Below are 18,318 nucleotides of genomic sequence, written 5' to 3'. Positions count from 1 at the left end.
AGATTTTCTGTTATTTAACTGCATCTGATTTTAAAATATCAAGTTCTTAAATACATTAATGTTAATACATTAGTGCTGTTTCTTCTTTGATTTTCATGTTGATCGAAAGTACCCCCTCACCCCAGCCTCACACCAAGTGCACTGTTCAACCCAATTCTTTTTCTCAATCAGAACTTAGCTGGTCTGCAGTCGTTCCTGTAAACTGAGGTAAGGAACTTCCTCTTGAGACATCAGAAATGCTGGTGGCCCTGGGGAGCAGCTTCCTGTACACCATGCATTAGTGCCCGGTGCACAGAAATCTGTCAGCTGTAATGAGTTGTGTCCCCCTCCTACATCTCAGAAAATACTGGTTTGGAAAGAAGAGAAAATAGGACAGAAATGGTCATAAACCCTTTACATTCTCCTTTTATTTAAGTATGGATGAGAGCCAGTTACAACTTTTGTTGCAGTAGTCTTTGCTTCCTTCTACAATTCCGAATTCAGCAGAGAGTCTGCTTACGTGGCCTCCAGTCTGCTTTGCACCACTTTTTTCAAGTCAGTCCTTGTGATGCTATGTTGAAATACATTCTGTGATTATTTTTATACAGACTGAAAATAATTGTCCTGGCATATTCAATGGAAACTGTATTAATTTATCTTCACTCATTTCAAGCTAAGTAATTCCTGCCAGAGCTTGCATATCCCAAATGCAGTCCCAGAACAAAATGTTCTTTCATTGCAACTGGTGAAATCCATATTTTCACATCTATTTGTAGGGAGATTCTGCATGGTGAAATACTTGCTTTACATGATTATTTCCTCATTTCCAGTCTTGTTGCTTGGTTGTTTCTGTGGGAATCCTTTATACATCCTGGTAGGCACTGCTAGACATGAAATTATTTGCAGTTTGAGATTTTAGCTGCAAAGCATCTGCATGGCTTCACAGTGAGAGGGGTATTACTTCACATAAATTTGTTGGGGAAAAACAAAGGAGGAGCAGCTTGAGCATTGGGATGGGAGTGTCAGAACTCCTTGCAAGAACACAGGCAATAGACTGGAATAAATTTATGCAATCTAAAATGTGTGACTGATCACAGTAATTTGCTCCAGCTCATACACTTTATCTTGCATAGGTACAAGATATGGTGCATGAAAGCACATTTGTAAGAAATTTCTCGAAATAAAAAATAAGTAACCAAGAGGTTGCTTTTCACATACAAGTATGTGAAAAGTACATATCAGTGAAATTGAATCTCTTAGGGAGAGGCATGTAGGAAGTTGTTTTGAGACATGCAAAGCCCCAGGGAAGCTGCTTTGCTGGCAGTGAGTTCTGAGGAAGGAGTTGGTTAGACAAGCAGGGAGAGATAGGAGGATTACAGAGGCAAGCTTTCTGGGATTAGATGGAGTTTCTGAAAATGGGAAGGTCGTTTGGAAGCAGACCCATGGGTTTGTTTGAAAGGCAGAGGTGATGTGCTGGGCTGTGCCTTAGGCAAACAGGCTATGATCTGCCACACTGCCTGGGAAAAGAAAGTGTCAAGGTGAATTTTGCTCCTACTAGAAGGGAAAGTCCTGCTTAGGGATGGGTGTCAAAACCTAGAAGATCAGTTAGCCTTTTCTTTTGTTTCCTCTGCAGCTGGCAAGAACTATTATTTCTATTAGAAATAAATAATCTATGACTTGAACATTTTGAATTTTGACCTAAGAAGTTTCTTTCAAGAATCTTCTTCAAGAAGTCCAGTTGTGGAGTTTATCAGACGGATCACTGAAATCCATCTTTATATAACCACCACCCAGACTGGCTGAGTTAAGTTGCTTAGGGTGTAATTCAGATGTTAGGTCTGTTGGCATGGTTGTTACCTTAAAAATAGAGTTGCAGCATTCCTAGTGTCTTGGTCAAAGTGCAGAAAGGAACAGGATGAACTTGCTGTGAATTTTGACTGATTGTATTAATTGGAAGCAATTAATGGTAAATGATTAATGGTAAATCTAGCAATCTGCAGATACAAAAGGTATTTATAAGTAAGGCAGCAGAGGTCTTACTCTAAGTCATATATGCTTCTAGGAATGCTGCAATATAGTCATCAGTGAGTGCCTGTTTTCCTTCCTGAGGTCACCTTGTTCCTGGTTGCAGCACTTAGGTTAATTTAGTCTTCTCTATGGTGCTGATTTCTGCGATTCAGAGACATCTCCTTGGTTCTCAGCATGGAATCGCCCTCAGAAGACAAGTACTGTGTGCCATTCAACAGCAAGGAGGGAGGTAATGGTCACCACTGATCTCTGTAATGGCCTACTCTAATCTGAACCCACAATTTAAACTTAAAGGCACTTAACCCATTTCCATTTTATTGGTTCCCCAGAAAGCCTGAAAGGTTGTAAAATGGTGGGTTCGTGGTGTCTCTGTGTGACTCCACAGCTCAGGAAGCAGCAGCTTGTTCCCTCAACACCAAGCTCAGCTTGTGCTGTGCTTGGCAGACCTTGGACATTTAGCAGCCTGCTCCATGTCCCATTAGGCTGCTGCACAGACAGAGGGCAAGAGCTTTCACTGCCCGGCCTCTCTGCCCTCCTCCTGCTGTCAGAGAGAAGCTCTCTCCTGCATCTTCAGTGCAGCTGCAGAAGAAGAAGTTGTTCTTCTCTCAGGGGCTGCCAGGCAGTGCAGCCCTGATCTAGTTTCACAGATGTCCTGCTGGGGAGTTCTCAGACTGGCAGCTGTATGCAGTGGGCAGTTATTTGCTAAGAAATGCCTAAGTACGTGTTCTGCTTTAGCGTTTTATCTTCCTTTAAAAAAACCCAAAACAGCAAACCAATCTCTTTTGAGAAACACAAACACAGAAGAGGAATATATAAACACACATACACACACATATATATATGTAAAAATTTTTAAAAAATATATGTATAATATAAATCAGACTCTCTGTCAGGTATTGGAATAGTTGTAAACATTGCATCACCTTCCAGGCACTAGGATACAGTCTGTATAGGATAAATGTACATACTGAATGCAGTTTTGCCTATTACCTCAGTGACAGTTTAAGTAATTTTCCATTGTGGGTGCTGTAATTTTCTTTAACAAGTCTGACTGCCTAGAAATTCACTTGTCTCCCTTAAGTAACTGTTATGTGGTCTAATTGCTCACTGGCCACAAGTCACAAATACGTGTTTATTTTATGGGAAAATTCAATGATACCATGTTCCTGTACATAGATTTTGGAATAGAAACTTTCTAGTTCTTTGAATATTTGAAAGTCTTTGTAACTCCAGACCCCTTGGAGCTGATATGTGTATTTCAAGTAATAGCATGGCTGCTGTTGACAACTTGTCCAACTTTTACTGCTTTGGGAAGAAACACACCAACCCTGTTACACATGGGTAACTGTAGAAAATTTTGAAGTAAATAGCAAAATTTATTTTGCCTACACACACTTTTCTGGTACTCAAGACATGGACCTGTTTATTTCTTAGCTATTTATTCAATAAACAAAGCAAAAATGATGAAGCCAGTTGTTTGTACAGCCAATGCAGAGTCCACTGAGAATGAGTGCCTTTCTTTAGGAAGTGCAGAGCAGCTGTAACTGGAAATGTGTTTGAATGCTGTGTGGGTAAATCATCCGACTGGTTATACTGACAGCATATGCTTAAGAAATACCAAAGCAAGTATCCAGCAAGTATCTCAAAAAGGTGTTTTATTTTCTTGTTTACAATTTCCATAGAGGAATGGAAGTAGTTGTTTTCCTGTTAGCAGATACTTATATTTTCAAAGTATTTGATTGAGCTCAACTTTTGTCCCCTGCTAGAATAGATTACACAAGTGACTAACAGCTTCCTCACAATCACATGCTAAGGAAAGAGGGAGATGCCTGACTCAAAGTCTCTGCAAACTGCCTTTGAAGATTCCACAGACACAGGAAATGGCATGGCCTTTCTTGCTTTTAGGACAGATAAACAGGACGCCTACATTCTTTGAAATGGATGCTGGAAACTTGGATGGTTACACAGCAAATCTGTAGCCTCTCTGGTTGGAAGTGACTCCTCTGTGTGAATTTGCTCCTTCAAACCTGACTCAGGGGGATCTCACACAGAGGTGTAATGGGAGCAAGCACTGTTGGCACTAGGGTGTTGCTCAGCCTGTGAAGTCTCCTGGGTTGGCCATAACCACTAATAAAAAGGGAAGAACATCAGTTGAGTTCTTTCAGTCTGAGGTTAAAGAGCAACAAGGACCTGGAATCACCATACCTGCATATTGGTGACATACACCAGCATTCACTAAACCTTCAACACCCCAGCAGGAGCCTGACAGTGCCTGGTTTCACTGGAAAATGCTGAAATCAGAATGGCCTTTCTTTGGGCTTGCCTCGGGTTTACACTCTGTTGACTGATGGAGAGAGAGCCCGAGCTGGCAGTTCAGGGTCTGAAGTGATCCAGCTCTAGCCTACATCTTGCAACTAGGTTTGCAAATCCCATATACTCTGGGAAAATGTTGGTGTGGTTAGGTAAGGTTAGGTAATGATTGGGGCATTCATGTAATGTTGGGGAAATCCAGATTTAAACGTTCTGCCTCTGACTGAGAAAATGTCCTCTTCCACTCCCAGAAGAGAGTCCAAACCTGTGAGCCATACAGGCTTTTTGCAAAAATACTGAAGGAGCAAGAGGACACTAAATCATGCAGAGTGCTCTCCAGAGAGCCAGGGTCAAGACTTCACTAAGCCAGGTGAGTGTTCTTTTTCCATTACTATGAGCAAAAAGCAAGGGAAAATATGTTTTCCTGCACAGATCCTCCTGTGCCTTCTGGGGAGAACTGCTGAGCTGCCATAGCTGTTACCTGAGTCACTGACTGGTGAGTGCTGGCAGTCCAAGGTGAATGGAGACTGGCCCTGTCCTGCTGCTCACAGCTGGAAACCAACCTCTTTTTTATGACACAGACCTTGTTCCTTTGGTTTGGCACAGACAGCTCCAAGTCTGTATCAGTAGCTACTATGAAAAGTTTTTTTCAGATATCTAATGCTCTGTGTCTAACACACTACCTTAGTATTTTTATTTGTAATTTTTTTAAATGTTAAGTCACTGACTCCCAGCATGTTTTTGTCTAAGTATTCAGGTATTTTGTAACAACAACATTGCATACATTTTCTTCTCCAGACAACCACCTGTAGATGTTAATACCAAAGGGTTTTATTTTCCAATTGTTTTACGACTTCTTTTTTGTTATTTTCAGTTCTCACATAAATGGTCCCACAGAAATCATATCATCGCACTTTCCTGCAGCCCCAGACAGAGAAAATTTTCTGACATTTTACTGCCACACAGCAGTTATCCAACAGACACATTTTCCCATTGCTTTTGCAACAATGCTTACTTGGTTTTCAAGTTTTGATGGGTTATATTCAACTAGGTCCTCTTTGTCTTGACAGATTGTTTTCCAATTGCTGCTCCATCTTCTACTCTTTTCTCTAAAATCCAATAAATGGGCCCAGCTGGCAGATGATATGATTTCACCATGGTAGAGTCTCTTTCTCAGATGAGTGCAACAAAAAATCACACTCATAGATCCCTGCTGTTTTGGAATCATTTTGCAAGAGGTTATTTTGACTTGCTTTTAAAAACACAGAAGCCTTCAGAGAACACTGCCTAGACTTGCTGCTGAATGAACTTTTATTAAACGCTGCTTTTTGAGAGTGGGAATAATAACATAAGGGTGCAGAATCCCTTGTGACATCTTACCAGGTTTCTCAGGTCAGTGCATTTCAAAACCTGGTTCTGTACTTACCTGAAAGCAATACAAAGAGCTACACATGTCTAAGCTACGAATAGGTTAGGGGCAATATTGGCACAAAGAAAGGGCCCTCATCAAATGTAAATAAAAATATTTTTTTATTGGAAGCTCATATAAAATTTTATCAGCTTAAATATTTCATTCGGCACAGTAATCTTTTACATATAGTAAGGATGGTGTGAGGTGATGACTATGCACTGGGAAAAGCTGGCATAACAGGTGTTTGTATAACACTGTCATCTCTTCATTGAGTTTTCTAGATTTAATGGAATTTCCCAGTGTTTTGTCTGTGCTGGTACTCCTTTTAATAGTGAAATAAGTAACTAAAGCCACTGATGATCTGGTACTGAGTCCAGAATTTATCAGTGATTCTCCTTTCCTTGTTCTCATTAACAAAGTGTTCATTTCTTTTGTATTAAATGATGGAAGATGAGAAGCAGCAAGATGAATGGCTTCCTGTGGTTGTGTGTTTTATAGACCCTGGTTCTACCCTTGCTCAGGTTCACCTTCAGCTTCTTTCCCCCAGTCTTACAAAGAAAACACTCAGTGTTTCCAGTTGCTGATCCAGAACTACATGTATAGGGTCTGCAGAGGATCTGGACAGGCTGCATCGATGGGCTGAGGCCAGTGGGGTGAGGTTCAACAAGGCCCAGTGCTGGGTCCTGCCCTTGGGTCACAACAACCCCAGGCAGTGCCACAGGCTGGGACAGAGAGGCTGGAAAGGACCTGGGGGTGCTGCTGACAGCAGCTGAACATGAGCCAGGCTGGGCCCAGGTGGCCAAGAAGGCCAATGGCATCCTGGCCTGGATCAGCCATGGTGTGGGCAGCAGGGCCAGGGAAGGGATTGTCCCCTGTACTGGGCACTGCTGAGGCCACAGCTCCAGTGCTGTGTCCAGTGCTGGGCCCTCAGTGCAAGAGAGACACTGAGGAGCTGGAGAGAGTGCAGAGAAGGGCAGTGGAGCTGGGGCAGGGTCTGGAGCACAAGTGCTGTGAGGAGCAGCTGAGGGAGCTGGGGGTGTTTTTCCTGTAGAAAAGGAGGTTCAGGAGAGATCTTATAACTCTGGAAAAATTTCTTCAGGGAAATGGATGTTAAATGTTGGAATGGGCTGTCCAGGATCATGGTGGAATCACTGTCCTTGGATGTCTTGAACAAATAAATGGACATGACACTTAGTACCACTGTCTAGTTGCCAAGGTGTGATCAGTCAAATGTATGCTTGGAGATTTTTTCCAGCCTTAATAATGCCATTATTTTGAGATTCTCTAATTTTGTGTCTTGACAAACCAGCCAAAATGCGCCTACACACTGGCCAGATGGCTGTTGCCTCTTCAAATAGAGACATTGAGTTGGATCTGTCTTTGACTCACCATGAGATACTAAATTGGGCTTCTTTCCTTCTTTAGGCTGCTAATTTTCCAATTACCTTGTAATAACTTAGCATCTTTGAAAATGTTGCACCTCTCTCAAACTTGGCTCAAAATGGGTATTGCACTGAAATTAGAGATGGGAGGCAGACAGGCAGATGGCATGCTTGTACAGGGGTGGTTCCTATGGAAAAACAAGCTAGAAAGGAAGAAATGCAATTCAGGGTTCAGTAATTTTATGGTGTTTCATATATTGAAAGACTGAAATGTAAAACAGTTACACCTAGTAACATGGTATTTTTGTAGATAATTGAAGAATGAGGAATTGTGTTTTGAGACACATTCTGTGATTGTCAAAGATAGATATTATTAACACACTGCTACAGTTTTCCCTCCCTTTCTTCTTCCTGTGGTACTCTTAGTTATTGGGTTATTTTTTTTCCTCCCCCTTCTGACTCAATTTTTTCTTTTCTGTACTTCACTGGCAAGAGGAGAGTGGACTTTGGAAAAACCTTAAACTGCATTCACACATGACCTTATCTGAGGAAAAAGACAAAAAAAGATGAAGTTTTTCCTCTTCCTAGAAATCAGTGACACTGAACATGAATGCAGATGACAGTAGAAAACCTCATCAGTTTAACCTGATCTGCAGCTGAGTGTTTTAGATTAAAGAGGGTAATCCTAGGCTCTAGTAGTTTAAGAAAGAAGTATTATCTCCATGGAGCAGTGATGGGACCAAAATGAAATGGATTTTTGATACTGATGTCCATGGTTTTAAAAGTAGGAACCTGGACCAGAGTGTTATAGGGAGGATAGATATTTGAGGAAATCAAATTTCTCCCTCTTGTGAGAAGATTAATAAGTCACAAATATTTTGCTTTATAAGAAAATGACCAAGATCTATCTTGATGATGGCCTGTGGTAGGTTAACAAGTAACAAAGGTAACAAAAAAAGTCAAAGTGAATAGAAAACACTTCTGGTGCACAGCTTAAATATTGCAAAAACATACATGGGAGCATAATTTTACTGTTGTTTTTTTGGAAGTCTTCAAATTGAGCCTTCAGATTAAGCATTTCTTAAATATGAAGACCCAAAGACATTCACAGGCTTAACCATACTTAAAGTCTGAAAAATTATGAACTCAAGGACAGAGTAAAGAGTTGTCAAGATGAAGGGCTGTGCTGAAAGAACAAAATAAAAATGAATGCCAGCAGCCAAGTGAAGAGATCTACTCACCTGATGTCCTTGAGGAAGGGGGAAATGAATGGCTGGCCTGTCCTGATGCCTGAGTACATCCTCATGGGCACAGTGCATGAATTCTCTACTTTCTCCCATTCTTTCTCCCAGTCTCCAGTTTCTGGATCCAGTGAGGGTAGGTACTGCCTGCCTGAACACATGGACTTCTGCAGTGGTGGGACGATCATTTGAGTCTTGACTATTTCCCACTTTGCTCTGACAAACAGGCTGGTGGTGAAGGTTCTCCTAAAATAACAGAACCATAGCATGCTCTTTACCTCTTGGAATCAGTCTATGGTAAGTATTCTGCCAGGCATTTTGGAGTCTAATCAAAGCCACCTTAAATTTTAATGTTGGCCCAAGTGCGTTCAGTCTCTGTTCTAGCAGATGTTTTTCTCAAAGACGAGTCAAGTTTTGGTTTGGGAAGAAAGTTAAAGGCTTGGAAGGAAAGAGCAAATCTGGAAGGGTTGCCCTGTACTTCCTTAGGCTTTTGTTAACTAATACTCTTTTTTGGCAGAGTCAGGTAACCATCTGGCTGCAGCTGGGTGCCTGTGCAAAGCCCAGCAAAGACAGTCCTCACAGTGCTGTGCTCCCTGAGCACAGCAGCTCTCCTACTGACCAATGCAGAGACCTTTAGGTCATTCCCCATGTTTAAACAGAAGAAATCACTATTCCTTTTCAAAAGGAAATGACATTAGCATGAAAATGGACCTATCCACCTCAATGAGCAAGGCAGGAAGTGTCTACGGTACTGAAAAAAAATATTCTACATGCTTTGTCCTGCATTTTCCCACTATGTACATTTCACATTCTTGGAAAAATGAAGAAAAGCTGTTTCTCTACTCTGTTTCTAAATTCCTAAAAGGCATTTTTATTGTATAACACCTAGCTGCTGTTTAGTATCCTCAATGCAATAAGGACAGTAGTCTGAACAGGCATCCAAAGAACAGGTATTCGTATCAGTGGAACTTACCAAAGTAATTGATTAAGAGGCTCTAATCTCTGGGGATATGCAGGGTAAGTAGCCTTTCCTTAATCAACTTTTTTAGACTGTTAAACTGTGTAAGTCTTTTGGTTGAACTTGCGGTTTTTTGGCTTTTTTTGTTTTTTTCTCGGACAAAAATGTGAAACACCCTGATGCCAAGTTTTTGGTACTGCTGTATTTCTAGTCATAGAATGGCTTAGGCTGGAAGGGACCTTAAAATTTCCTAATTCCACTGCTTCTGCCATGAGCTGAGACACCTTTCACTAGACCCAGCTGCTCAGAGCCCCACATGGTGGGTGCTACATGCCTGTCCTGAGCATTTCAATCAGGAAATAAATATTTGTGTTAAATTAAATTATGGAAAATACAAATAAAACCAAGACTATTTATTTTTAGAAAGCTCATTTTTCTTATTTGTCTTTTGACACTACTATTTTGAATTATAATAGCTAAACTGTTAAGGTGAAAACAATGAAAATTATTGCAATTAAAAAAAAAAACAGGTATGCCATTAATTGCAACTCAAGAACTAAGTGACTTGAGCTTTTCCCATTAAAATATGCTGTATATTATAAGCATGATATATCAGCAAAATAAATAAAATCAGGTTTCAGAAAACTCATTAAACATTAAAATCACAAATTAACAACAAAAAATTATTTTGAGCCAGAACAGATTTGTTGTGGGTTGTCTGCCTCAGAGTGGAATTTAAATTAGATTCAATTATTCAGTGGTTTTCTGCTTTTTAAGGCCATTAGATGATAATACTATCCCAGGAGAAACCTCTTTGCCAATCAATTAGAAAGACTCTTAATGGGTTGTTTTAGAATGTATCCACTTATTTGGGTTATATTAGTAATGGCAAGAACTATATATGTGGGATACATATTCAAAGCAGAGTATTTATATATTTGGGGAATTATAGCAGGTGTAAGGACTTTAATTTTACTAATAACTTGAAAATATTTTGAGTGTGACTTTTAGCTTTCAGATGTTAAAGACAGACTAGCTTTCCCCTCTCAATTTCACAATAAATGGAGAATGACGCATACTTGTGGTTGGTTCTGCCTGAGATCTCTCTGTCATGAAACAAACCCCTTTCATTCACCCCAGAATTTACTGCTGGTCACTCACTTTTGCAGGAAAATATGAGCTTTTGTTTCATTTGAGTTTACTTCAGTTGAAGTTGATGTACTAGTGACTTCCTAAACAAAAGGCACATTTTGTATTCCTGTATTGATTAGAAGAGCATTCAAGTATTCAAAGATTGAAGAGAATTCAAGGATTCAAACTTAACAGCAGACAGGAACTTTAAGACAAGCAATTAAATTTTTTTCTATGTGCTTCTCTTATTTCCGTTCAATTATTTCCACAATTTTTACATCATGTACAGAATGTGTAGAACTGTGACTTATCCATGGTCACTTACTCTGAATAGGAGGAAGTAGATAATAAGAGGTAGCTAAATATGCCTGTTAAGATTTTAGAATTCTGGCTTCTCATTGTAATTCACACTGATTAATCAATGTCTTTAGCTGAAGTTCATTCGTATGGAGACTATTTGCAGACATCTTCAGTGCCTAAATATGAAGATCATCAGAAAACAGTGGCTAAATAAACACCTACACCTTATCTTTTGTTTGTCCCCCCAAAAAATTCTTGGCTCTGAATGAAAATCATCATCTTTGCTGACTTGACACAAAGATTTACATATTAATGTTTTAAAAATAATTTTTTGATGCTTATTTTGATTAAATCTATGCAATTCAGCCATATTGCAGGCTCAGAAAAAGAGGAGAACATGGCAAATGAATTGCTGCTAATAGGAGAACATAGGAGTGGGAGGTCTGGACTTAGCAGCAGTCTGGGGTGCCAAGACAGGGGCACAGGCTCAGCTGATGTTTTGCAACTCATGTTCTCACTTCCTCTCTTGCAGATTGCCCCAGTGGGCAGAGGGCAGACGGTCAGTGCCCTGCAGTGGCATCCACCCCCTCCTTTCCCACTGCAGTGGGAATAGCCCACATGTAATATAAACAAGGACATGAGCTCCCACACCTGCTCGTGATGGTCGATCCCTCTCCTTGCCTTGCTCATCCTGCTCAAATCACACAGCTACCTCTGCCTTTCTCCTGCTTGCTTTATGCCGCAGAGCCCTTGCCTACAATTGTAACTCCCTTTAGTTGAATTTAACTGTCTTGATCTTCTGTATATCCAGCTATGGCTAATTCCGCTCGTGACTCTTCCTATGTGTGGTGGAGCAGAGCTGTGGTCTGATAGGCCACTCGTTGTCCAGAATTTTCAATACTGAGAAAATCCCTGAATACAGAATTAATGTCTCCTCAAGCACACTGAAAGTGCAGTAATGATAGCAACTGGAGGCAGAGATACCCACACATGTCTGAATCTGTCCTAGTGGCAGTTCTTGGCAGTTCCTCTGCCTTGCAATGAATCTATTCATAGGATACAACCATGCTACAGGCTCGACATTTTCTTTTTCATGTGTTTGTGGAAAATACTATTTTATTTTGTGTGCTGACAACAAAACCATTTTGTCTGACTATCACAAGGCCTTTCAAGGCAAAAAAAAAAAAAAAAGAAAAAAAAAAGTTGTGGTACTAATGGGCGTAAAACTTCTGTGATCTTGGTTGCAATGTGTCTGAGATGGAGAATTACTAAAATTCAGGTTTTCTTAGTAACTCCATTATGTCAACATTTCCTGGTTGCAATAGTCATGGGTTTCTCTTTCACTGAAACATGACAAGTTGAGCAATTGTCCTCTTGCTGGGCTGTCTGGAAAGATGATGCTACAAACAAAACTAAATCTACTATTGCAGATCCCCTCTGTCCTCCACTCCCACAGTGCTTGGTTTTCCCTTTCCTCCATGGGCACCTATGCTTTCCAATTTTATTTTTCACTGCTGTGGTGAAGAAATAAAGATGAAAGAGAAATACAGGGGGAAAAATATAGTGGGAAAAGTGATTGTCCCAGTGCTTAAATAACAAGGCAGCCTCAAAGTGCACAAAGAATAAGGTAGGTCTTACCTATTGTTATTTTGAAGTTATTTATTTCTATAGGATTCTTGCTGACTTAGAGGGATGATACACTGATTAAAAATGACTGTCTGCATGATATTCACTTTTTCTGAAACTTGTACTCTTTTGCTTTATTCTGACATAACAAGTTGATAACACGACAGTTTGCAGAGCTGTTGCTGCAACTATATCTGAAAACCAAAACTGAGAAAAAACCCAGCCTGTTTTTATGAGTGGTAATTTCATATGTGGTTTGTTCATAAAAATGCCAACAATAAAATGTCTATTGGCTTCTTTGGATTGAGCTCCTGTTGCTGGTATTTGTTTTCTCTTCCCATCCAGGAAAAATTACTTTTAAATTTCATTCCAAAAGCACAAGAACTTGTCAGCGCTTTTTATTTTATTTTTTTATTTTTATTTTTTTGTCCCAAAGACAAATTCCATTTTCCTGTGTTAGTTTTCCAGAAGGATGTGTACTGGGGCTACCAAGTCCTGCCTGTGCAGTTATCAGTTCCACTGAAAGGTACTCATGGAACAAGGTTTCACATCATCTGTGTCAGCCTCAGAAGGAAGATGGAAAAGTTAGATTTAACCCAAGGTCAAGTGAGGAGCCTTGCAGACAGCAAGGCATTGCTGTTATGAGTTTTACCCTGCTGTGCCATGCATGCTCTGGGGCAGATTTAGGGGCCATAGTATGATGTGTAGATACCAGCTATTGTAATAATAAAATCCAAAGATCACAATTAGTGAATCATTGAAGTAAGAGTTCCATTTGTTGATTACATCTATGCTTGAATATCAATCATAACAGATTTTTAATAGCACAGAGGCCAATCCTCTTAGAATTCTGAGCTCATGGCTTGTTAACCCCACTTACATTTGTAAATATGATGGTCACAACTGGAAATTACCATATCTAGGAGGTTTTGAGAGTCTGCTTGTTTTGTGAGTCCAAAATCATACTGAGGGTGATCCTAATGATCTAACACCATTGAGTGTCACTGCTTAGGCAATTCCCACAGCTCTGTTCAATTCCTTAGCACTGACCTACTTAGCATGACTGCATTCCCTGAGCTTCAGTGCAGTGCTAACCCCCAGTACACAGCAGTGCAGCTTGTGGCAGCACCACGTTACATCACTTTTTTGGGCAATGTTTCAGTTCCTGGACCTTATGTTGAAAGAAGTGCATAAGTCCCAAAATACCAAGCCTCTTTAAAAGAGAGATTCTTCCCCTGAGAACTGGAATGCTCCACTGGAGGAGATGACAGCTCAGGTACAGCAGTGCCCTGTGGCTTGCAGCTGTATATTCCACTGTTCTGGCAGTGTTGTGTGAAAAAATAACCCCACATTCTGTGGGACTGCAAAGTCCCCAGAGTGATTTCCACATACAAAATCAACCTGGGGCACAATTCATTATCAAAAAGTGTAAAGACTGTTTACACCAGCAAAATGCAGTGACAAAATGCTTAAACTGATAGTGGATGATAAGAGAATATAGAATCCCAGTGACTTCACTATCACATATAGCTTCATCAATGAGTTGTGTTAGCCAGTCTTTAAAAAATATGTGTTCGTATGTGTGGTGTGGCTTCCTCATTCTCTCCTTACTGAATTATTCTGCAGAACATGAAGGGGATGGCTTTTGTCTTGGTTCACATATAGCTTCATCAATGAGTTGTGTTAGCCAGTCTTTAAAAAATATATGTGTTTGTATGTGTGGTGTGGCTTCCTCATTCTCTTCGTACTGAATTATTCTGCAGAACATAAAGGGAATGGCTTTTGTCTTGGTCATGTTTATGAAACAAGCCATTAGTAGGCAGATCTTCTCTAGAGGATGTTGCATCCTCTTCTCTAGAGGATGTTGAAGGAAATAGGAGAGAAACGAGTGATCAGAGTGATTTTCATGACCTCAGCATTGAGGAAGACAAGGGATGACTTACACCCTGTTTTTGAAAAGTATGACATCTGGGGAAACTGAGTCCTGTGAACCTACTTGTTTTTATGGAAAAAAGAAAAAACAGCTGACTGAAAACAAACAGGAATTTAAGATTATGACCGCAGACATTCAGCATGTGACACAAAATGCTGAGTAAGTTTGAAAAGACTTCTTTGCCAGCAAACAGGAACTGTTAACTAATCTACCAGCTTATCTCTGTTATATTTTTAAAACAAGTGTCAAATTTCTTGGAAGAGAGGTCTGATCCTACAGTTATCACCCATCCCAAGTGCTGTTGAGGCTGCCTACTCTAAATTAAATTTCTCAGCAAGGTGCACTTTAACCTGGCAAACTAGGTTCTTTTAGAGTAATTTTGCTCAGCTGGAATAGACAGGGTGGCTCCTGGAAGAAACAAGGAAAGGTTGATCTTTTAATTGCACATGACTGAACTGAATGACTGAGTACATCTGTACTATGATCCAACAGTCCTGCTCGTACAAATGAGAACCCACATTTAAAAATGAAGAACTGAAGACAGTCTTTCACTTCCTAGGAAATTCAGATTATCTAACCTCAGTGGAAGGAACCTGATTTAAACATCCAGCTTCTGATTTGCAAGGTGCACTTTAACCTGGCAAACTAGGTTCTTTTAGAGTAATTTTGCTCAGCTGGAATAGACAGGGTGGCTCCTGGAAGAAACAAGGAAAGGTTGATCTTTTAATTGCACATGACTGAACTGAATGACTGAGTACATCTGTACTATGATCCAACAGTCCTGCTCGTACAAATGAGAACCCACATTTAAAAATGAAGAACTGAAGACAGTCTTTCACTTCCTAGGAAATTCAGATTATCTAACCTCAGTGGAAGGAGGTTTATACACATCCAGCTTCTGATTCCACACTGGCTACTCTGTCTTAATTGGGATTTAATTTTAAAATACTTTAAAATATTTTTAAATTTAAATTGTAAATATTCACAACTAGTGTTGCAGATGATCACATCAGTTTAGCGTGATTGGTAGCCTAAGAGAGGTAGTTAGACAGCCTGATTCAATTATTTAAAGTTATTTAATGGAAATGGATGAATTATTAATAATGAGGAATTAAGCTGACCAACACAGAAATTTCTCTGCATAGAAATAACACATGTAAAAAATTATTGTTATTGTTAGTTATTGTTCATGTTAATGTTATTATTCATCCTGCCTTCACATTTAAAAAGGCTTAGAATTTGGCCCTACATACATTAGGCATTTTAAAAAGCATGAAAGAAAAGATCTTTTGTATCAGACAGACTACCTAAATTAATTTTTCTTCCTTTTTTCTTTTGTTATGATATTTTAAAGTAGTATGAACAAAAAAACCTCAGTGACTCCCACTGTGAAAGAAAGAAGTAAGAGGACACAAAAGTTCCTCATGCAGAAGTTAGGTCAGGGGAGTTTTTGCTGGTTTATGCATTAACAGTTAAAACATAGGGAAGGCATCAATTTCCGTGTGCAGTTTTGTGTATTGAGCGATGCTGAGCAAAAGCACAGTGCACACCTTTCTGTTTCTCTGCAGAGAAGTGTGGTAGTGTTGAATTAACTTATAAATCAGTTCCTTGTTGCCTTTTATAAAACTGGGACTGCTTTTGGAAAAAAATGGGTGTTTAAAAAGTTCTATCTGAAATGGCACAAGTTGATTTTATTTTATTCTTTCATCTGCAGATGTCACCAGTCTTTTCCACTGCATGGAAAAATACAGCTCATTTAGAGGAAATTTAAGCCTGCTGACAATTCACTTGGCTTTCTGTTGCTGCTTGTGAACCTCACAGTCATAGTTTACAGATCATAAATTAAAAATGGTAAACCAGGAGAGAGCATTGTAAAATGCTTTTAAATTACTTCTGTCATTTCATTGGTAGGATATAATGTCTGAGTAACTTAAAATGAGGAAAAGAGTGCTCACTGTGACATACTCGTCACCAGTAAAGCTATGGTGCTAATCCAGGAAGACTGAAATATTCACACTGAATGATACTGGGAGAGTTATGTATCTGCCTTGACATTCCAGAAAATAACCATCAATGGTGATTATTCCTCCAAGACTCCACTGTAAACCATATGCTGGATCACTACACTTAAAAGTCAGGTCATGATCTGCACGTCTGAAATAAAAGTAATTTCAGCTGTTGCTGGTAGTCCACAATCTTGCTCGTGTTTCTTTACATCTGTGCTCTCCTGGGACTATTTTCATGACACCAAATAATCCAATTAATCCATTACCTGCACTTAACCTTTAGCAAGACAAAGTGACATATTTACTTACAAGCATTACACAACTGGACAAAACAGAAGGTGCCATTTGAACATTAGTATTCCTCTGAAGTCACCTTAGTTCTAAAAGTCACAAAGCCCTACTTCTTTCTGAGTAAACAGATTCATTTATAGAAAAATGTGTTGTATGTGACATAGTATGTTTTAAAATTTCTCACTTGGATAAGAGTTTTAAGATGTTTGGAGGTGTAGTTCCCACAGACAGTTTAAAAAGTAGTGATGTTATCACCATGTTATCACCAATTTTTCAAAATATCCTGTGCACATTCAATAATTTGAAAAGTTTTGAAAAAAATTGATTTACAAACCTATGAAGACTGTAATAATTCCAGTAGCAATTTTAGAAGGTAGATATGTAATAAGTGCCATACTGGTGCAATGGTACATCTATCCCATTATCCTGTGTCCACCACTGGCCAATACTGGATACCTATGTATGTAAATCAAGAGAGGATGCATACATAATATTTGCTCATGTGCTTCTAATATCTGTGGTGGCTTTCTCTGCTGCTATTTTATTTGGTTGCTTCCTAAACATATGTGATTTTTTTTTTTTGCATAAGTAAGTTCCTGTAGTGCATGACTAAATAATTAGGACTTTGTTGAGCTATTAAAAAAGAGTGTTATCTATGTTAAGAGCTTATCTATGTCTTTACTATCTCTTCTGATTTGCCACTTTCCAGTCCCAGTCTATATGGTCCCTCTGTATTTTCAGTCATTTGGGTCCAGTCAGGATCTTATTTATAGGACAGCACTGTTTGTCTAAATGGATATTGAATATTGGTCACATTTAGAGGGTGTACCACCCTCAAAGCATGGCTTTGGGGTCATGGCTAGAAAATGAAGACACATCACAAACATATGAATTCAGGTGGTTTATCCCTTGGGGAATGCCTGTAAAAGAAAATGTGTTTGCTGATAGAGATGCCTTACTGGTTAATCCCAATTATCTAACTTGCTCTGCAAAACATTCCCTCTGCTCCCCAGATAAGCATCTGTAAATAATGCTTTGCTTAATTGCTGAGCTCATATTAAAATTGGCAGAAAACATGCTTTGCTGTCATTTTTCAGCTGAGTTTAGGCACTAAACTGAGTTCCAGTGACACCACTGTTCGGCACAAGGCCAGCGCCAGCAATAACCTCGTGTTCAGAATGATAGCTGCAATATTTATTCACGAACACAATTGCAGGCTACACATGATTTCTCTCTGCTCATGCATTTCCAGTGGCATGGAAATTACTTGTTTCCTGCTTGGTATTATTTCTGCTTCAGCTGCTTGGCTCTTGCTCACACTCCTGCAGCCAGGCTGCCAGGGGTACAAAGACCAACTCCAGACCTCGGAGACAGATGTGCTCTTGTCTGTCTGATCAATGAGCAAGTTGGAAGGCAGAGCCACTGTCTTGTGCTGTGGCTCATGGGGCTGTAATTTACACTGCTACCTCTGAAAGACAAATGAGGTCTTGACTGGAAGTGAATTTTCTAATTGAATTATCCAATGCCTTAGATGGAAAAGACCTTAAAAGCCCAGACCATGCAAAGGAGATGTAATCTGAAAGGAAATCTGGTTCACATGGCACATTAACCTGTGCATCATTCTGAATTTTGACCTATTTATGGCCCAATGCATGAAGTATCTGCTATTTTTGATGTCTAAGATAAAGATTTATCTCTATTTCTGGGACAGAGTGTATAATA

At 39.6% G+C, this 18,318-nt stretch overlaps 1 protein-coding gene across 1 annotated transcript in view; it reads right to left on the bottom strand.

Annotated features, from left to right (window-relative positions):
• Positions 1-8,079: 8,079 nt before the first annotated feature.
• The window catches only part of SNX18 (sorting nexin 18), a 94,385-nt gene continuing 84,146 nt past the window's right edge, over positions 8,080-18,318 (bottom strand). The window contains exon 2 of the mRNA XM_039709690.1: positions 8,080-8,597. Within this exon, the coding sequence (XP_039565624.1) occupies positions 8,551-8,597 (47 nt within the window). The 3' untranslated portion in view covers positions 8,080-8,550. The remainder of the gene's footprint in view (positions 8,598-18,318) is intronic.

Source organism: Passer montanus, unplaced genomic scaffold (genome assembly GCF_014805655.1).
Source record: "Passer montanus isolate IOZ18808 unplaced genomic scaffold, ASM1480565v1 scaffold22, whole genome shotgun sequence".
Taxonomy (NCBI): Eukaryota; Metazoa; Chordata; class Aves; order Passeriformes; family Passeridae; genus Passer; species Passer montanus.
This window is presented reverse-complemented; position numbering and strand designations above follow the sequence as displayed.